Consider the following 20,455-nt stretch of genomic DNA (forward strand, 5'->3'; position numbering starts at 1 on the left):
AATTTATTTTTAAAAGCAGAAAAACATCAACATTAGTGCATTAAAATGTGAAAATTTAATGAAAACTATACAGAAATTAAAGATAGCATAATATATAAAGGCACCTTGGGGACAAATAAAGTTTTTTGAAATGAATTCTTCTGGGAATTATGTGTAGCAGTCTATATATGTCTAAATATTTCATTAAAGAGTTCATAAAAAACCTTTTTTAAAGTATAATACATTGGAAGCTGATAGATTCACAATTTTTGATTCATCGCTCACAAATAAAAGAAGACAAACCTGTTCTTGGAGCCATTTATTTGATTTTTTTCTCCTGAAGCCAGCTTCTTGAACTCACATAGAAAAAAAAATCCCAGAATTTCACAGAATTTATTCACAAACACCTACAGTTTTACACATCGGAGAGAAACACGTCAGACATGATCAGGACAAAGTTAATCTGTTAATTGAATTGTTTGTGTTTTCAGCTTGGGGAGTTTCCCTGGCACCGCTCTGTCACCACTCCCCCATGACAAAAATAACAGAATAAAACCTTTATTTAAACTGATTGTTACCTGAACTGTTAGCAGAGCTGTCGTCGTGAACAATAAGGCTCGATTTAACCCTGTCATGAAGGTACGACCCTCCTGGATTCATCTGCATTGCAACACCCCTGTTTCTGCTACGTTCAACACAACCCCCCCTCAGAAAGGCTTCAGATATAAAGTATAAATACTGTATATAAATATCCACATATCTATAGAACCTGTTCTTCATATCATCTGTGGGCAAATCCAGCAGGCACATGAAAGCAGATGATGTCGACATCATTCTTCTGTGCTGAGGCAGTAAATAACAAACTACTATATGAAATATTATCATTTTCATTATGTTGCATAAAGAAGTGATCCTTCAGTGCACATTTGAGGGTCTTCTATAATATGTACCATGTTTTTACATTCATATTTTCCCTGGTTGATTTGTGTTTTTATCCAGAAAACACTGTACTGTACATTTTTTTACACTCATTCATTCTGATGCTACAGTTTTTACCCACAAGGAAGAAAAATATCACAATTCAAGTGAAACAAATCACATTTAAAATAAGATTGTTCGACAAAATGTTGGTGTTTTGATCGCACGGGTATTTTTGGCGAGGTGAGTGGCGTCTAGCGAGGACAAGACTCATCTGGAAGACAGAGAGACGGAGTTCAGGGTCAATCTGGGTCACACTTGTTGGGGGAGTCCGTTAGCAGATCAAGGAGGGATCTGGTAGATTTTAAAATGAGCCAGCAGCTGTTTCTGGTCAAAAAAAAAAAAAGACAATTAGAATAATTTTTTAATAATAATAAAAAATATATATTTGTGCCGTGATATTGATTCACAGCGGAGGCCACAATTAGCCTTAAGAGGCTGAATTCCATCACAGTAAATCCTTACTGGACGATGAATTTGTCGCTGGTTTCTTGGAATTTGTTGACAAAAAGAAATCAGAAAAATAATCAAAAAATAATTTTCAGTCTGAACCAGAAAACCATCAAAAAAAAAAATGTCTGTGAGACGTCATGAATAAAAGCAGTTCTCTCTCTACACGTTATGTTTTCTGAGGAGGGGGTGGCACTGACCCACTCTGGGCCCCCGTCCCGTCGCCGTCCCAACATTCCTGGTCTTTTTGGACACGACGGTCCCTCCCTCCTCTTGGGCGTGCTCCTCCCGCCCCTCGTCCCCCTGCGGCGTCCACAGGTCCTGAGGGTAGGGGGAGTGGGACAGCATGGAGGTCTCTGACGGGTACTCGCACACCTGCTCCAGCTGGTCCTCATGGAAACACACCTTCACCTGTGAGCAGACGAGGGGATTGGTTCAGTGGGTTCAGAGGACAAAGGTGAAAATGTGTTCACATGAATAAAATGTAAATAACAGGAGAAACTTCAGTTTTCATTGAAGAAACAAACTTTGTTTCTTCCGTAGGTGTGTCTGCATTCGTGGTTGTTTGTCTTTTGTGTGGTTCCGCAATAACACTAGCAAATAGCCGGAAAATATATCCCTGCCTCAGTAAGGAAAATGAATGAATGAATGAATGAATGAATGAATGTTGCAAATAAGAGAAATTTAACAAAATTTTGTTTCTGTGAGATTTAAAAAATGTCATTGAAGTAATAAAAGATCAATAATTTCAAAAGGATTTATAGATGAAAATCAACATCAAGCAGAAACAATTCATAAACTTTATATTTTCATGATTCAATCCATTTAATTCATGCAAATAAAAAACAGAGAGAATTTTCTAGCTGGTTTGGAAGCGAGTGTGTTTTGTTTCTTAAAGATGTAACGGCCCCACGCCGCTCACGCTACACCGACTGCTTCAGATAAAAGCTCTGAATTAGACAGCCCGGCCAATCAATGCCGAGGCACAGGAGGCTAATCCTCCTTCCCTGAACCCGATTAACCCGAGCAGACACGGCAGGACGGCAGAGGCGTCAAGTAACACAGGAATGTAGACAACAGGGATAGTTAATATTTCTATTAATGTTAAATCAAACTGCTTTGCAGCTTTGAAACTGATTGCTCAAAGTTTTGACACTGACTGACCCATAGTTTATTCTACAGTTGAAGTAGATAATTCAGTTTTGTTTGAATACGCAAGTACAGAAAAATAAAGTCAACTGAAGCGAATGAAGTCTAAGTTTTTGCTTTGAGAGTCTTTTAGAGTGCAGGACACTTGTCAAAGAGTCCGCCTGAGAAAAAAATATGTTTACAAAGGAAACTTAAAGGAAAAAGAGGAAGAGGGAGATGAAAGCAGATCAACCCCCCCATCCTAACCCCCCCCGTGACCCTGTGTTCAGAGGAGGCCTGACATGAAACCATCTGAAACGCAACAGGTGGCGAGAGAATCACGAAGCACCAGCGGCGAGGGAGGAACATGATGTCAGGAAAGCTTCTGTTTAATCACAGATGGAATTAAACGGCGTTTCTTTCAAATTTGCTAGCAAAGAACTGCATCCAACTCCAGTGTGTTTGTCAGTCCTGCACAGATTAGTCCAGTCTTTGAAACAGATGGCCCTGTGATAAAACAGTTTAACGTCTGAGTCGCATTTGGTGATTTAACAAGGGACACGGCGTCAGCGTCACTTCCTGTAAAAGTAAAGAAGTTTGAAAGAGGAAGTGAGCAAAAACATGCAGTGACAGGCAGTTCCTGTAGAACCAAAGCGGGTTATGATCCTCTGGGTCTGACTGTGTGATGGCTGATTATTATTTATTATTTAACTTATTTGTGTAACGTCACCAGACCCAAACCAACGCTCCGTCGTGAACCAGTGGAGGATGGACATGGTTGAGACCCCAAGAAACCAAACACCTACTAGGAAACAGCCACAAATGTACAAAGATATGTTCTTCAGAGAGAAAAGAACTGGTGCAAGGCTTAAAAAGAGATCTGACACCTGATCTTTAGAGTTATTTCAAAGGCTGTCGACTGGAGGGAAATGCTGTACATACGATAGGTCAGGATGTCGTCACGATGCACAAGGTTCATCATGTCTTCCCCTTTATTACATAAAACCCATCTGCAAGACTGTCTAAATTTAGGAAAACCTAAAATGAAGAAAGAGAATCTCCCGACATAGACTGATGAAACTGTTTAGCAGTGTGTTCTTTATTTGATGTGTAGGTTTGCTGATGGTATGCAAAAATGAGGAGGAAGGAGCTGGCTTCTTGTCAGATTGACTTCCTGTTAAACGCGATGCAGACAAATTAAACTAAGAGCTGCATTAATCCTGTCTTCAGATATTCAAAGTGAAAAGCACTTTACTTCCACTGACAATAAACCATAAACCTTCAAAAACACTTTGTTGTTGCCATCAGTGACACATTTGTCTAATATACTCGTCTGTCAATCGTCACCCGTTGGGGAAAGTCAAATGTCCTGACAGCATTAGAGTCCAGAAGCAAAGCTGATCTCTCCAGAATCAAGATGTCGTGCTTGATAAGGCTTTAACAGGCTTAGGTCGGCCTCTGCGATGGCACTCCTCTATCAAAACGGATGTTCTCACCCTGAAAGGGGATTCTGCTTGGCGACCAGGCAAGACCGTAGGGGTAGACATTGCAAGGTGATGCCCCCTGGACCACCTCTGGCAAGTTTTTGGTGAAATGGAACAACCATATTTGGATTTAGATGACACATATATCACACAAATCCAGTTTCTACTCACCTTTTTTGGAGTCCCTCTATTCTTGATCAGACAGGACTTCTCCAGAGTCTGGTATCCCCCAATCACCTCTATCTCGTCCACTGTGGGATACTTCTTTTTCTCTTGATCGGCCGGGGTCTGTGCTGGTTGCGTCAACGTCTTGGTGGATGTCGACCCTCCTCCCCCACTTACAGACTTTTTTGGACAGATTGTGATGGTGGCACCTCTCTTCACTTTACCCCCAGAGGCACTCCTGATGGAGAAGAGCGTGGGCGATGCAGTAGGAGATGGCGAGACACTAGGAGACTGGACAGGAGATGGCGAGCATGGGGAGGAAGCTGGGGTCGGGGCACAGTCAGTGGGTTTCAGAGTATTGTCTGGTGATTGGCTTCTGAGAAGCGCGGGGGTGACGGTGATAGTCTGGTTCGATTGTTTGAGCTGAGATGTCGGGGATTGAACGCGTCCAGAAGTAACTTTGAGGCTGGATGTTTCTTGATCTTTCTCCTGGCTGTTGATATCATCCTTTAATTGGCGCCAAAGCAGTCCTTGTGGACTTTGCCGCCCTTTTGTCTCCCAGTCCTTAAAAGGAATATTTGTGGACGAACAAGACTTGAGCACTTCCTGTTCCTTCAGCTGAAACTGCTCTATCTGTCTTTGTATTGTCTGAACCCCGCAGACGTCTTCACCTGAGAACGCCTTGCTGTCGAGCTGCTGTGCATTCGACATAAGTGGCTTCACTTTGACAAGGTGGACTGACGGAATCTCTACCGTCTTCTCCCTCAAACACAAGCCCGACCTCGAGCCAATCGTTTCCAAGTTGTAAATCCGACTCATGGCTGCCAGGGAGTTGGAATAAGGTGGCAAAGGCGAGAGAGACTCCACTGAATCGGAAGGTGACGCGTATTCCTGCAACTCTTCCTCTGACTCCTCGTCCTCCTCTTCCTCCCGGTCTTCCCTGTCCTCGTGTTTGGCCCTGTGCCGCCTCAGCTGTTCCTCCACATGTTTCACAGGGTCGTCTTCATCCTCAGATGTCTTGAAGTCATCGATAACATCGGAGGCAGCAGCGGCATACCCGCTCGTTACTTCCTCTCCACTGACAGATTGTGACTGCGGGACAGAAGCAGGAAGTTGAGGGCAGGTTTTCAACACGCTGACTTCCTGTGTGACGTCAAACGCCGTGGTGGACGTCTGCTCTGCTGCGTCTTCCTGTGGCCTCTCTTTGACAGGTCTCTTCTGCATATGAGCAGTAGCTTCCGATTTGTTCTCTACTTCACTTCCCCCCTCATCACACCTTTCCTCAGCTGTCTGACTGAACTTTATCTCAGCACCTTCACTTCCTCTATCTTCTGCCTCTCTTTGACGGATCTTCTCTCGCAAGGACTCAATGCGACTCAGGGGTTTCCCAATCCTCCAGCTATCCCTCCGCTCCACCCCTACACTGTCCACCCAGTCTTGCTCCTCATTGATTTGACCTTCAGACATTTTGATGTCCATCATTTCTTCGGCAACGTAAAACACCGATCTGGGGATTTGAATCTCGAGGGGAGCAGGAGGCATTAAACTGGGTTCAATCGTTTTTTGAGATCTTGGGGTTAAATCGTGCATTAGGCCATCTGATCCAGCGTCACTGTATGATTGCGCCTCCTGTGTGGTATCTGTACTCACGTTGTTGTAAACCTGCTCTGGTTTCTCATTATTGTAAACACTTGCGTCTCCAATCTTTTCTATTTTACTTATTAGATCCTCTGTGTGCTGTGACAAAACCGAGTGCATTAAGTGCGGTCCTTGTGGGCCTGTACCACTCCATTCTGGTCCTCTATGGGTGTCTCTACCCCTATCTTGGGCAGCACAGAGAAGACTGGAACACTCAGTGAAAGCTGACTCATGTCTGTATTGATTCTCAGTGGCGTGACTTGAACTGACAACCTCCGCCGATGCAGAAACGAGATTCTTTTGCGTAGAATCAACGGAAACAACGCTTTCGAGTCTCTCGTCTCTCCAGTAATCGGGTACATTTTCGTCGGAAGCTTGTGCCTCCGTCTGTCTCCCCAACTCGGAATCTTTTTCTGCACTCGGTTTCCTTTCTAAACTTTTCTCACCTGCCAGGTTCCTGGCTTCTCTCTCCGCTCTTGCTTTCCCATCTTGTCTGATAGGTACTCTTCTGGCAAACGAGATTCCTTCCGTGTTTTTGACAGACGCCGTGGTGAACCCCTCGTCTCCATATACATCCACTTCCTTTGCAGTGGGCATGTCCACAGGCTCAACTTTTCGACTGTGGATGGAGATTTCATTTTCATTCCTTCTCAGCACGGTTCCCACCTTCTCGTCCTCATCTTTCACCTGTCTCTCTCGTTGCTTTCCCAACTTGTCTTTCTCTGAAAGACGAGCGTACCCCAGTTTGATCTTCGTTGGGCCGGTTCCATCCATCCACGGCGCTACACTCTTGTCTGAATGTATCCTGTCGCGCATTTTCCTCTCGTGGTACCTGCCGTCGTCTAATCCATTCTCCTCAGAACAGAAGACACGATCAGAGAAGCTAAACGAGCGTTTTGGGACGTTTTTCCAGAGGGTATTCCGTCCATTCGCCTCGGATTGTTGGACTTCATCTCCTGAAAATGTTCTCCTGCCAGGACGCAAGAAATTATCCGAGCTTTTGGATCTCGATGGAGGCTTGGGGTGCTCGCCGAACTTACTCAGCAGCTGGCTGACCCTTCCTCCTCTGTCCACGAACACGTTGTCCTCCAAACTGTCCTTCCTGTCATCTTTAATGACCGTCGCTTGTCCCCAAGGTCTGTCTTTCTCTTTGTCTCTCAGCCAGGACAAGTCCGTCCTCAGTTCCCGGCCGAAACTCTCTTGCCTTCCATCGGTGCTCCCCTTTGCATCTCCATCCTCTCTACTTGAACCTTTCCTTCCTCCTCCTCCTCCTCCTCCTTTTGGACTCCTCTGTTCAGGGCTCGCTGAAGGCTTTATGATCAAAACCTCAGAGGCTCGGATCTCCGTCACGCTTCCTCCTACCCCCAAGATCTCCCTCAAGTCCATCTTCATTCCCCTCTTTCCCTGGTCTTCCTCCAGCCTCTCCGTCTCCGTCTCCCTCCATCTACTCCTCCTTTCATTGCTGACTTTCCTGTCCTGTTCGATGATGATGATGTTGTCGGCTCGGATAGTTCGGAGACACGGAACGTGGGGAGAAAAGGAACTGGATTGCAAATCGTCCTCATCTTTTAGAACTTTGAGAACTTCCCGCTCCCTGGTGGCATCCTTGACCGACTCCTTCCATTGGTTTCTATCTCTTTCCCACCCACCCCTCTCTTTTTCTCTTCCTTGACTTCTGTCCTTACCTTTGTCTCTCTCCGACCCCTCACTTAAATCGCTGAATCTGTCTATTTTCAGCTCGACATCCCTTCCTCTTCCAGATTCCAAATCTTGACTCCTGGGGGTCAGTTTTTCTTTCTCCCTTCCTTCCGGTTCATTCCATAAATCTCCATCCCGGCTTTTCCTCCATGAGCTCTGTGTGCGAATAAATGGATTTTCATGGAGTGGAACTATGGTTTCTACCGACACCTGACCCGCTGCTTTGACCTCTGCTTCCTGCCATTGCCCCGTATCCGGACTGAGCGACAATTCGCTTCCGAAGTTGACGGTAATGGAGCTGTCCGTGTCGCTCAGGCCATCCGATGGAGACCTGACATCCACCTGCAGCTGGCAGACGTCTTTATCTCTTTCTCTGTCACCTAAACTGTCCTGCTTCGCCTTCCTCCGCTGGATAATCCCTCGCTTCCAGGCAGGCATGCTGGCAAACTTCTCCTCCTCCTGCTTCTCTCTCCTCTCTCGCTCTTCCTCCTCTCTCCTCTTCCTCTCCAGCAGGAGTTGTTTCCATTCCGGCAGAGAGGAAACAGACATAACAGAAAAAAAATAGGTGATGGTTTGGGGCAGAGAGGATTGGTGTTTGTCTTTACTGGAAGAATCTGCAAAGAATGGATGAAATAAAATCACTTTTAAGTATAAAACTAACCCAAACAGAACTGTTAGGATGTCTTATAATAAAAGCTGCTCAATAAAAGTATTTAAAATAAAAAAATCCTCATCCACTATTTTTAATTTAAAAAATAACGTTAAACTTCACCAATTTAATTTGCAGTAATACGTATAAAATCACTTTCTGCTTTAGTGTAATAAATACGATGAAACTGTTCAATTAAACTCACCAAATCTTATTGATCAGCTTGGTTTTCCGGTCATGTCCATTGGCGGATCAGAAAACAGGGTCAGAAAACACCGGACGACCCGTCAAACCAGCCCACAAGCCGACCGAGTGTCCAAGCGTGAAACGCGTCCGACAGCGGGATAGTAGTAAATATTTCCAGCCTCACCGGCAGCTCTTTAATCCCATAAGTCTGTTAAGGGCCGTCAGAGAGTTTAGTGGCACCAGATTGTCAGAACTAAGAAGAGACGTTTAAAGAACAGCCGTCTGCCGGTCATCAGGAGGAGGAGGAGGAGGAGGAGGAGGAGGAGGAGGAGGAGGAGGAGGAGGAGGAGGAGGAGGAGGAGGAGGAGGAGGAGGAGGAGGAGGAGCACAGAGATGTAGTTTACCTGAGGAGGCCGGAGAGGCTTATCCTCACGTGACATCATTTAAAAAGTACAGAATTATTATTCACACACACACAAACACACCGTCTGCTGCTGCTGCTGTTGTTGTTGTTGTTGTTACCGTTGCGTGTTATAGTACTTCCTGTTTGTCCGCTAATCACCTGTGATGGTCTTCAGATCAACAAAACCAATCAGTAATCGATTTGGTAGTTCGCTTATAATAAAAACAGGTACAGGAAACAGCCTCTCCTGCAGCCCTACAGGGGCAACGGGTAGTAAGCCGGTCCCAAACCCTGGCAGGAAGGGCATCCAGCAAAAAAAACTTTGCCAGACAAATACCAGCGTAGGTTAAAGAAGGACACGCTGTGGCGACGGCCAACTGGACACGCCCACAAGAAGAGAAGAAAATAGAAAACAGATTCTGATATTTATTTGTTATCTATAAAAATACTGAAGGTTATGTTTACATCGAGGCAACAAGAGAGGCAATAAAACGAACAAAAGCACGAGATTCATGTTGAACACGCACTGTTTAAAAAAATAAAACACTAGTGTTGGGTCGCAGAGAGTTCTGTTTGAATGCAGCATATCTGTTGAATATCACAGCAGCGTTTGGGTTCGTGTCCCTTCACTCCCCCTTGTGGTCGTCCTGCTGGCCGTCGCTCAGCAGCTGCACCTTGGTTCTGAACTGGAGGCACAGGAAGTCCAGATCCCGTCTGTCCAGGGAGTGGGCCAGGGCCAGGTAGCCCGACAGGGCCCCCGCCAGCAGGAGCCGGTCCAGGGACAGGGCCGGCAGGAGCCACAGGACCACGCCCAGCTCCAGGCACACCGGGTGGCGCAGGTGAGACAGGAGGCGCTGGGCCTGGGGCGACTTGTGAGACAGGGGGTCCCCCAAACCCAGACAGTCGTAATACACCTGAGAGACACACGAGGTCAGAAGCGAGTCTATTTATGTACCGGGTAAATTATTTTTTTTACAATAATGTTGATTAATTAAATAGTTCTTAATAGAATTTAAACTTTTTTTAATGCCATTTTTGTAGTTCGAACCCAATTGGTGGTGATTGATAATCGATTTGCATCTGGTTACCTGTTTGATGCCCATCAGTTCCGGGTAATCAAACACGATGAGGAGGCTGCAGATGACGGCCCAGCAGAGGAAGTGCAGCGAGAAGCAGAGCAGAGGGAACCACACGCTCCAGGGCGCATGACGCACCGCCCACAGACAGGGGGCGCCGGTCACCGGCTGCCAGTAGCGCATCAAGACCTGACACAGGAGGGCTTGTTTTATAAACCACCTCCAAAAAAGTAATGCATTAAAGCATCAATAAAGCAGCCCCTGTGTCGTGGTACCTGCAGCGCCAGGCCGGTGGTGAAGCAGTACGCCGTCCGGTGCAGGACCCCCAGCACCGACTGGAGGGCCCGTTTCACCGGTGACCAGGCCAGTAAACTGTGCTGGGTGATGAAGAGAAGCAGCAGGCCCAGATCTACAAGCAGAGACCCGAGGACGGAGCGGTCCCTCAGGGCCACGGACCACGGTACGGAGTCTAGGGCGGCAGGAAGTGATGCGAGCAGGAAGAGGAAGGTCAAGTGTTCTGTTTAGTTTTTATTTACTACCAGCTAAAAATACCGTCAGGAGGACTAATAAATAATAAATAACAAGTCTGTTTTCATCATAAATCTACAATGAAATCAAGGATATTTATGGAAATTTGCTTTTTTTTTAATAATCGTTAAAATGTAAAAATAAAAAATAAATGAGAGTCACGTGGTCATGATATGAATGGTGTTATATTTTTTGTGTCACATTTTAGTTTTCTGCTTCCTCAAAGCGTGAGAAAAACTATATCAACATAAAAATGCTGTCGCCCAACGTGGGGCTCGAACCCACGACCCTGAGATTAAGAGTCTCATGCTCTACCGACTGAGCTAGCCGGGCGGTACGCACACAACCGCCAAAGATCAATAAGATTCTAACCGAAAACAAATATGTCGTAGATTATCAGTTCTTTTATTTTCATGTCTTAAGTAATACTATAAATTTTAGCTAATTTTACAGCTAACATCAAAACAGGCTCTCAAAGCCTCGCACCAGCTTGCTGTCAGCAGCTAACTTTGACTTCCGATCGCTAAAGTTCGAACCTTACTACGGCGAAACACGACCAAACCCTACTATGGGTCCGATTGGTCTCAATTTGATCATGCGGTTAATGATTGGTTAAACTCTTGTGCGAAAATCAGGTTAAACCAATCACAAGCAGAGATGGGCGGGACTCGGCGTCGCCATAGTAGGACCCCTAACTTCGCCTCCTGGTCGCCTGAGTCGCGGTGAGCGGCTAGCATGAATCTTACCCTGACAGAGAGCCGTCTCCCCGGTGATGTTGTGGTAAATGGCTCGAAAGGAGACGAACCGGATGAAGTCAGCACCGGAAATGAAGACGAACGCAAAGTTCAGTAAGGACACGGAGCCCAGGGCCCACCCACGTACCGTGACTGACGCCATAACCACTGTTTGTTTTCAAATAGCTGCTCCGCTGCAGCTGCTTCCGGGTTGGCAGCTCGTTGCAGTACCGAGGATAGACACAGGGTGGTGCTGTCGCGCCCAAACGCTAAACATTAACAGAGAATGTCACTTCTAACCCGATTTAACAGCTGGTCCATCCCACTCTGAGGACAAAGAGAGGTTAGAACCCCGAAACAAGGAGCAGGCCTAGGCTTACGTCACAGAAACCCACGGGTGAAACCACTCTGGGTGGGTCTTATCTCATGCCTGGAAGAGTTTGGCTTCCCGGCCCAGGAGGGTGAATTAAAGGGCTTGGCCCTTTGTGTTGGTGCGTATCAGGTGTCAGAAAGTCAAACCAGTCACTGGTGAAATATTTACTTTTAATAAAACTTTATCAACAACCTTTACCAGGTGTAATTTTGATTAAACCAACTAGATTCATGTGGTTTTCAGGGACGTCTTTTGAGATTTGAAATGGAACTTTAATCTATATTTAAACTCCAGCTGCAGATTATTGTAAAGATTCTTATTATTTCTTTAGTTTTGGTGGTTTTGTTTTAACCCTGGAGCCTTCTAGGCCCTCCATCCACACAGCACAACTGTCTGAATCTAATTTTACTTGCAGCTCATGACAGCTGGGATGAATCCACACAAAAGACCAGCTGGTGTTCAGATCTGACCCACGTTTAATGGATTTACAAGTCAGTTCTGAGCGACTGGTTCTAAAGCAGAACTGGTTTTGACACCAAAACGTCTTAAAATAAACACGAATCCTTTTTTATTGTTGGAATCAAACTCCTTCCACCGAAGCTGCTTTGTGTTCTAATGTGTCTCAACATGCAGCAGGATATTGAGCAACAGTCCTGAAAAACACCCCCCAACCCCCAAATCCCACCCCCACCCACCCTGAGGGGCGTCAGGTCGCAGCAGCTGATCCAGAACCAGAACCACCCGAACAACAGCTGCTGTCCAAGAAGAAATTTGCATTTCCTGTTTCTCCTCTTTTCCTTATTTTTTAAAAATATTTATTTGAGCTGTAAATTGAGAAATGACAAAAAGACACAACACGATGACGAAATATGACGTCACCAAAATAGAGATTTGACATTAGACAGTCTATCAGGACATGACCGGGTCAGTTAACGGCACCTGGACTCGAACCGTGGCGTGGATCCGTCCGTCCCGGTCATCGCGGCCGTGAGACTCAGAACCTGTCAGACCGGTCCGACAAAAACAAAAACCAAGGTGTCTGGTACGTGGGATCCAGGTGCGCGCATGCGCGGAGGAACCTTCGGCCTGCGTGTTGCGCGTGGGTCTGCCCTCAGGTGGGTGTCTGTGCAGGAATGTGTGTGTCGTGGGGCGTGTGGGGGCAGGACTGTTCGCGCCGTCAGCGCGCACGGACGCGCGCATTCTCCTCATTTCTCTGCAGAATCCGCGATAAACGCGCATCAAAGGGACGCGCGTCTTTCGCGGGATTCCCTCTTACGTCTCAACTGACACAAACTTCCACTCATGTGTGGAAAAACCATCCATTTGGGTCCTTAAACCCCGGCTCAGGCTGCGCGTCCACACCCGTCCTCTGCGTGGGACGGTGCCAACCATCCCCGGCATGTTCGGGTTTATTTATAGGACGCCTGGCTGCGACCCTCCACCTCCTCTTCTTTTACGCGTCAGGGCTCAAGGGCACAACGGCAGGATTCGATCGTCCTCACTCATCAAGTTTGGGCAGGTATCGTGTCCACGCCCCTCCGACGCGCGCAGGTGAGAACAGAGCAGGAAGTGTGTGTCAGCGCCGCGGATGGGAATGCAGCCGTGCGTTTGAAGGGGAGTCCGCTTTCTATTTATTTATTTATTTTTAAAAATCACTTCTTAAATTTAATTAGAGTCTTAATTCCGGCTGGAATCCTGATTGGCGCAAACATGCGGCTCCGCCCGACCGGCGCGCTCCTGGCTGTCCTGTTCCTGACGCTCCTGGACCCGACAGGTGAGACGTTGTTTTCACGACAACATCTGTCCACGCCCGACTCGGTGACCCGTTTTCTGCCCCGTTTTATCACGTCCCAATCTTTTTTTTTCCTGAAACAAACACGAACAGTTGCGTCATTTCCCCACTTTGACGCGTCTCTCTGGCGCGCAGGTGAGGAAGAGGAGCAACGGCCGACGGTTTGAGAGGAACTCCATTTTCAAAAAGCTTTTACGAGGCTTTTATGGAGCTTCCGGGACGCACGAGCTCATGATGACTTCATTAATGATTGACCAGCGATCGGCCGATGCGCCCTGAACCTGTCCTGTCCACCTAATCGATCACCACCCTGCCTCCACCGTGACGCTCTATCTCTTCTAGCGTTTGTGGGAAAAGTTGACTCAAACCTTTATTTTACCATCAATATTTTACCTTAAATTAAAATTTACAATTAAATTAATTTTTTTTAAAAGTGTTGATTCGAACCCGTGACGTCATCCACGCCCTTTGTTTACTGTCCAAAGAGACGCTCCAGCCGCGGCGCTGCGTCCCGGTCGCGTTGCGTTCAAGTCCCTGCAGGTCCAGGTTGTGAATTCCTGGTGAAACTTTCTGTTAGAACTTGTGCAGATAACCAGAAGAAACACGGTGGGGACGTCCTAAACGTGCACATCCAATCAAATCCCAGATTTACTGCAGACAGGAAGTGAAATCAAAGATTAAAAGTTAAAATTTCTCTCTCTTCTGGACGACATCTGGTTTTCAGTCTGGCTTCATAAACATAAAACCGAAACATGTGACTGAGGTTGTCATGGAAACGGCCCCTAATGGTTTTTAAAAGTTGCTTCAAGTCGCTCGTCACCAGAGTTCAACGGGGTCACGTTGGTTTGGCGTTGCTCGACGGCGGGATGGGCGCGCCTGGAACCGTGTTTGCTCAGGCGTCAAAGACAAACTGACCGTTAGCGTGTGCTTAGCACGACATGCTAAGTCTGGACGAAGACGTGTTGGCGTGTCTGAAGTGAGACGGCATGAATAACTAATGAGTCTACCTGAAAATATCAGTTTAAGGAGGATAAGATTAAATTCAAGCTGGCATAACGTGAAAAATGTCGTACATTTTTAAAAACTATTTTCTAGAAATACCTTTTTCTTCATTATGAAACGGTTTGCAGCTCATGTTTTATCATGCTACTGTTTAGCTTAGCATATTAGCATGCTGAGAGTTTCTACCTGTACAGGTAAACCTTGGTTACGTCGTTTGGGGTTATTTCGTTCTCGGTTATACGTCGGTTTTCAACATTTTTTGATAGTATTCTCATATTTTGACCTGAAGGTGGCGCTAGACTTGTCCCGACATAACTACGCATCATTTCCTGTTTTCATTTCCTGCACTAGCCAATCAGGAATCACCAACTCAGCATCTGTAAGCTAACCCCGATCTTCCCCGTCAGGATCCCAGCACACGGTGGTCCGACCGGACAAAGGTTCGACGGTGACGGTTTCCACGACGACGACAACGTCGAATCAGTGTTCCGTGTGCACCGTTAGCGGCGTGAACGACACGCAGACGTCCTGCCACGCCTCTCTGTCCCTGGTACCCGAGGAGGAAGTCAAACTACTGTTCCAGTGTCCCCAACCGATAGCGGAGGCGTTCACGGCGACGATCGGCCGCACCATCGGTGAGGTCACAACCCTTCAGGGTTAGCGTTAGCTCCTAAACGAGACAGGAAGTTCTCAAGTGGTCTCCTAATGTCACCCAGAATGCACGGAAGACTCCTGCAGCCCGTCGACGGTCGAAACCCAACCGTCTGTCTTGGCGGACCTGAGCCGCACCTTCACCTGGGAGCTCAAGGCGCCGGCGAAGACAATCGTGAGTCTGGACATCCTCGGCGAGGGTCTGACGGAGTCCAGGCAGTCGTGTCCCGGCGGGCTACAGTTTTTAGTGGCCGTGTCCAAAACGAGCAGCAAAGGTCGGACTCGGTACTGCCCCGGCGGGTCCATCACCCGTTTGGACCTGCCCGACCAGGCAGTGGTGACCCTGGAGGTCAAACCGGGTACCGAAGTCAAGTCTGTGTTGTTCCAGGCCTCAGCTGGACCCCTGAGTAAGGCTTAATTTAGTTAGCGTTAGCAGCACTGCTAGCATTTATTAGCGATGTCTGTTTTTGATTCAGGGCATGTCAGTTTGATGTCTGTCTCTCTGTACCACCCCCAGAGGGACGGATCATGGTTGTAACCGTGGATTCCGACACCACTGTGGTCGTGAGCCGCGATCCCGAGGAACCGGAGTGTAACGTTTGCTCCACCGACGGATCGACGCCAAACTGCAGTCCGACGGAAAAGACGCTAACCAACGTGGACAAACTGTCCCTGGAGTTCAGCTGCCCCAAACCTCAGGATGTTTACACCGTCAACATCCACCGGAAAATAGGTGGGGAACGTGTTTACTTCAGCTCAGACAGGAAGGATGTGGGACGAATTACGCTTTAATGACTTTGAAAAACATCTTCTCTCACACAGAATGCACCAAAACCTCGTGCACTCCTGCAGCGGGAGCCGTCGATCCCAGCCTCTTCCAGGACTTTAAACGATCCCTGACATGGGGCATTAGAGTCCCCGATCGGACAGTGTTGACCGTGGGCTTTCCCGCGGCACTAAAAGCGCTGTCCAGATCGGAAAGCTGCAACGATGGCCCCCAGTACTCCGTGAGCACGACCAACAGCGAGGGAAAGAGTAAAACCAGCAGCTACTGCAAAGGGGGAACCTTGTCCAGCCTGGACCTGCTGGGAGCGACTGCTGTGTTGATAGAGGCGCCCAAAGGAGAGGAGGTGGAGCCAACGGCTTTCACCGTCAAGGCGGCACCGAGAGGCGAGGAGACGGTTATTTATGGAAACGTATTGTGAGATAAGAACTTTAGCAGCAGTTTTCAGCAGATATTCACAATAAAGCCAGGAAATGTAGGAGTGTTTGTGTGCCTGCAGGGGGCACCACTGAGTGTGAAGCTAGCATACTAAGTTTAGCGGGCACAATCTTTACACTGAGTACAGTTGTATATGAATATATAAAATTTAGCATGTTTGGTTGAGCTAACATTAGCTGGTTAGTCCCTCACTAGCAGACGGAGGGTCCAGTCTGGACCGTGAAGCCGATTAATTTTGAAGATTACGCTCAAAAAGTTACCAACTCTGCGGGTAAAAACGAGACAACGAGAAGTCATTGACTCCACCTTCCTGTTCAGGTGGCAGAATGATGTCCGTGACCCCTGACCCCGACACCATCGTTATGTTCACCCGCGTGGCTGAGGAGCCGGACTGCAGCGTGTGCGAGAACACGGAACCCAAACAGACGTGTAACCCGAGACACCTGACCCTGACGACGGCCTCCAACACCTCGGTGGAGTTCACCTGTCCTCGCCCTCAGGATGTCTTCACCGTGGAGGTCAACAAGGAAATAGGTACCGAGCTCAAAAACATTAGAGTTCTTTAGATGGAAGAAAAGTGTTTACCTGCTCTTCTTGGCTAATTCTAGACTGTGAGAAGAACCCCTGTCCAGGTGACGTCCTTCAGGCCAAGTCCTCCCTCTTCCCGGACTTCAATCGGACCTTCACCTGGGATCTAAAAGTTGTCTCCACTCGGGCATTCCAGCTGGACTTCCCAGAACCGGGGATGCGGCAAGTTGCCAAGGATGAGGTCTGCGCAGATGGGAAGACGTACTCTCTCGTTTCCTATCTGCGTTCAGGACCAGCAAACATCGGAACCTTTTGCAAAGGAGGAACCGTGACCTCCGTTCTGGGTCGCTACAAGGGCCGCTTTGTTCTCCAGGTACCAGGGGACGAGACGCTGGACCCCCTGGACATTAAACTCAGTGTTGGGCCTGAGACCACCAGTAAGTCAACAGTCCAGAACAGGAACCTGAATGGTGTTTGGACTCCTGTTTGTTCTATAACCTGGTTTTTACCTCTCTCCAGTGGTTGCCATATTGAAAGTCAGTCTCCCTCGAGGCGTATCCGACACGGACTTCATTACGGCCAACTACCCCGGTGATTTTCCAAACAACCAGCAGATGCAATGGGACTTTACGGTTCCTGGGATGCACAACTACACAGTACTTTTCCAGCAACACACGGCTCCGGAATGTCTGAGCAAAGAGGTGGAGATGGAGTACCTGAAAAACGGAATGAAGGTGACCCAGCTGTCGCTGACCGACCCCCAGCCGGCTCACCAGCAGGGCAGCTTCAGCATGGTTCTGAAGAACTGCGAGACCAACCAGACTCTGCCGGGCCTCAACCTGGATTACAGAGTCTCCGTGATGAGGAGCGGTCATCCAGGTACGGATCTGGACCAGGACCATCTGCGAGTCCTGGTGGATCGTTTGATCCACTTTTTCTCCACTTCTTGATTTGAAAAGATTGATGATCCCATACTTTTCCTTTGGGATTCCTCGTCAGTGCTGTGCTCCGTGGACCTGACCAAACTCCCGGGAGTATCGCTGCAGCTGGAGAACGTGGGCTCCGACCCCTACTGCGAGATGAGCGTCGGCTCTGAGGTCCAACAGAAGATCAATGTGGCCGTGGGTTCTAAAGCCAGCCTGTCCTTCTTGGACTGTCCAAATGAAGACGTGCGCCTGACTGCCAGGAAAATTATCGGTGGGAAGATTTTATCGTCATTAGCGGCTATTAAGCTTCATCAAATTTAAGCTAGAAGACTCCCAGATGTGACATCACCTACCAGGAATGATGACATCACTGCTTTTTCAATCTCACATTGTGCCTTTTAAATTCCAGCGTGCCAAAAAATGTGGTCGTGCTCTGCGGTTCCGCTCACCGTGCCCAAACTGGACTCCTGTCTTCGGATGCCCCTCCATAGCTTCACCTGGGACCTCAGTGTCCCGAAGGACGGCACCCTGGATCTAACATCGCCCACGGGGAGCCTCAAGCAGTCGGTACCCGGCCAGGAGTGCAGTCAGTCCGTCTTGCTGCACGTGGCAGAGAGCGACGGCTTTCCTATCGGGGACTTCTGCTACAACGGTGTGGTCAAGAAGGTTCAGGTGCACGCCAACATCTCCGTCACAGCCACGGCCCAGGACTTCAGCAGGATCAGAGGGCCTTTCCTCAACGTCAGCTTCAGTGAGGAGATCCCAGGTGAGACACTTCACTGTAATCAAACAGGAAATCAAACACACGAGGGCGCTGTTGTGCCACACATGTTTGAGAGCCCTCTTCCGTACCTTTCTGACTCGAGTCGTTTTTGCCATCCTTCTGCAGAGACCGTTATTTACAGAGTTACTCCAAAGACATCCTCCCCGTCCCTGCTGGCCACCCCGAACTGGCCCGAGGGCATGAGGTCCTTCTCCACCGTGTCCTGGATCGTCTCTCTGCCGGGACAGTACCAGGCACAGATGGAGTTTGTCAACATCAGCCAGCCCAAATGCAAGGACCGGCACACCTCCCTCAAGGTGAGGATGCTGGGACAGGAGGAGGAGATCCTGAGCCGGCGGGAGGATGAGGAGGCAGAGGACAAGCTGGTGGTGCCGCAGAGTTTCTATCTCAACATGTCCAACTGTGTGCCGGAGGAGGGGCAGTTTGGAGCCGTGACCAGAATCGATCTGCAGAAGAAGACAAGTAAACGAGAAGGACAAACGTGTAGGCCAACAATTAGATCATTTAAAGTAGTTTAACTCTACCTCCTTTGGTGTCCACAGATCTCCTGGCCATCGTCCTCGGGATCGCTGGAGGTCTCCTTCTGCTGCTGACAGTGTTGGCGGTTGTTTGCATTGTCTTAAAGTAAGTTCCCCTGTAGGAAAACGTCATCCACATGTGGATTCACCCTAGCAACCTTTATTCTGGCCTGTATTTTATTGATTTGTTTTCGTTTGGTTTAACAGCAAGAAAAAGAAGATAGCCAAGAAGAACAAGGAGGCGTCCATCTACATGGGCAAAGGGAACATCTTCCGACCGGGCGATAGGCACTTCTCCAAAAGTCGCTCTGACAACGAATCTCATGTCTACGACTCCATCGATGAGACCATGGTGTACGGCCACCTGCTGGGCGACTCCAGCTACTCCGACAGCATCCAGGACCGCTACAACGGGATGCAGCCAGACTCCTACCAAACGTTCACCGGCCCCACCGGCGAGGGGAAGCTGCCAACGATCGACGAGCCGGACAACGAGCCCGAGGTGGAGCGCTTCAACACATTCCTGGGGCCGTCCGACGGCTTCATGCCGCCCCGTCCGTGCACCCCCATCAACCGGCAGGACAGTCTCGGGTTCCAGGACAGCCGGATGGTGGACAATGAGCTGTACACGTTCAAGAGCACCGGAGACATCAACACCATCCGCCTCTCCGGCGTCGACTTGGAGCCGCAACCGCCCATAATGGAGGACTACTTGTAGACCCGTGAGGGGCCACGGTACCGGTAACTCCAGACTGCACTGATGTGAACCTCGATCAGGGAACGGGAGTCCGTTGAGACCCTGAATGTGATGTTTGGTCACGACCCCAAAGCTTTAATGAAAACGCTGTGACCCTCTTTTTGGTTTTTAAAGGACTTACTGTTCTCTGACGGCTAAATGACATTCATTCCATTCTCATGTCAATCCAGCAGATTAAGGCTGTTAGCTTTGTAGCTTAGAATAAAGAGATAAGAAGAAAACAGCGAGCCTGGATCCGTCCAGAGGAAACCAAAACCACAAACTTGCAGCGTTGCGTTGATAAATGGGATTGCATTGCCGTTTGATGGAATCGGACTCGTTGCGTTCCTCTGTTTACAGCCGTCATGCTAAGCTAAGCTAATTGCTGATTGCCAAACATACAAGCGATGTCGTTCTTTTGATGTAGCTTGGCCTTAAAGCAAGAAAAAAACACAAACTATTCCTTGAATGTTTCGTTCCGTAAACCAGCCGGGGAGCAATGCCTACAAATAAACGTGCGAGTATATCCGATACTCGCTTTGAAAGTGTTTTTAACTTTATATGTTCTAAGAAGTTTGTTTTTTCTGTCACCTGTAAATACAATTTAGTTTTTTTGCAATAAATTGGAAGAAAGTTGTTGGAAAACGGTGAACTTCTTGATTTTACCTGCTCACACCCACATCTTTTTGGAGGACATCGGCTCGTCGTGTTTACCGTTGAAATGTTTTCACTGGAAACAACGAATGTGGAAGGTTTTACGCAGCTGAGGCACGTTTTGCTGATGCAGGTGTTTTTCTCTTTTCGTTTGACTTTCCTGGAGCGTTTTT

At 48.0% G+C, this 20,455-nt stretch overlaps 3 protein-coding genes and 1 non-coding gene across 6 annotated transcripts; 1 reads left to right on the forward strand and 3 right to left on the reverse strand.

Annotated features, from left to right (window-relative positions):
• Nucleotides 1-285: 285 nt before the first annotated feature.
• On the reverse strand, nt 286-8,592 carry ppp1r18 (protein phosphatase 1, regulatory subunit 18). Of its 3 annotated transcripts, none has more exons than XM_068332364.1 (4): nt 8,375-8,592; nt 4,191-8,134; nt 1,608-1,818; nt 286-1,278 (listed from the first exon to the last, which is right to left on the reverse strand). In XM_068332364.1, the coding sequence occupies exons 2-4, from the start codon at nt 8,067-8,069 to the stop codon at nt 1,262-1,264; spliced, it is 4,107 nt and encodes a 1,368-aa protein (XP_068188465.1). In that variant the 5' UTR covers nt 8,070-8,134; nt 8,375-8,592; the 3' UTR covers nt 286-1,261. The 3 variants fall into 3 exon arrangements, with proteins under 3 accessions (XP_068188465.1, XP_068188464.1, XP_068188463.1); XM_068332363.1 differs by having other exon boundaries at nt 286-1,284; nt 8,375-8,590; XM_068332362.1 differs by lacking the exon at nt 286-1,278 and having other exon boundaries at nt 1,291-1,818.
• A 556-nt stretch (nt 8,593-9,148) lies between these two features.
• nrm (nurim) lies at nt 9,149-12,108 on the reverse strand. Its single transcript, XM_068333504.1, has 4 exons — nt 11,109-12,108; nt 10,110-10,303; nt 9,847-10,023; nt 9,149-9,672 (listed from the first exon to the last, which is right to left on the reverse strand). The coding sequence occupies exons 1-4, from the start codon at nt 11,257-11,259 to the stop codon at nt 9,385-9,387; spliced, it is 810 nt and encodes a 269-aa protein (XP_068189605.1). The 5' UTR covers nt 11,260-12,108; the 3' UTR covers nt 9,149-9,384.
• Nucleotides 10,623-10,695, reverse strand: trnak-cuu (transfer RNA lysine (anticodon CUU)). The gene has a single exon. It is a non-coding gene; the product is annotated as a tRNA-Lys (tRNA).
• Nucleotides 12,109-12,177: 69 nt separating the features above from the next.
• cdcp1b (CUB domain containing protein 1b) lies at nt 12,178-20,399 on the forward strand. The gene is made up of 13 exons (XM_068333499.1): nt 12,178-13,243; nt 14,671-14,898; nt 14,980-15,321; nt 15,432-15,647; nt 15,737-16,084; nt 16,455-16,670; nt 16,745-17,101; nt 17,184-17,543; nt 17,664-17,861; nt 18,000-18,356; nt 18,480-18,836; nt 18,917-18,998; nt 19,100-20,399. Exons 1-13 carry the CDS (start codon nt 13,180-13,182, stop codon nt 19,608-19,610), a joined length of 3,636 nt encoding a protein of 1,211 aa, XP_068189600.1. The 5' UTR covers nt 12,178-13,179; the 3' UTR covers nt 19,611-20,399.
• Nucleotides 20,400-20,455: the final 56 nt, after the last annotated feature.

Source organism: Antennarius striatus, chromosome 14 (genome assembly GCF_040054535.1).
Source record: "Antennarius striatus isolate MH-2024 chromosome 14, ASM4005453v1, whole genome shotgun sequence".
NCBI lineage: Eukaryota > Metazoa > Chordata > Actinopteri > Lophiiformes > Antennariidae > Antennarius > Antennarius striatus.

Coding starts and splice junctions, on each gene's coding strand:
- ppp1r18 (XM_068332362.1), bottom strand. CDS start 8,069: ATGTCTGTTTCCTCTCTGCCGGAATGGAAACAACTCCTGCTGGAGAGG. Junction 1,819..4,190: donor ATAGAGGGACTCCAAAAAAG/GTGAGTAGAAAC, acceptor GTCTGCTCACAG/GTGAAGGTGTGTTTCCATGA.
- nrm (XM_068333504.1), bottom strand. CDS start 11,259: ATGGCGTCAGTCACGGTACGTGGGTGGGCCCTGGGCTCCGTGTCCTTA. Junction 10,304..11,108: donor GGAGACGGCTCTCTGTCAGG/GTAAGATTCATG, acceptor CTGCCGCCCTAG/ACTCCGTACCGTGGTCCGTG. Junction 10,024..10,109: donor CCACCGGCCTGGCGCTGCAG/GTACCACGACAC, acceptor CTCCTGTGTCAG/GTCTTGATGCGCTACTGGCA.
- cdcp1b (XM_068333499.1), top strand. CDS start 13,180: ATGCGGCTCCGCCCGACCGGCGCGCTCCTGGCTGTCCTGTTCCTGACG. Junction 15,322..15,431: donor GGCCTCAGCTGGACCCCTGA/GTAAGGCTTAAT, acceptor TACCACCCCCAG/AGGGACGGATCATGGTTGTA. Junction 15,648..15,736: donor CAACATCCACCGGAAAATAG/GTGGGGAACGTG, acceptor TCTCTCACACAG/AATGCACCAAAACCTCGTGC.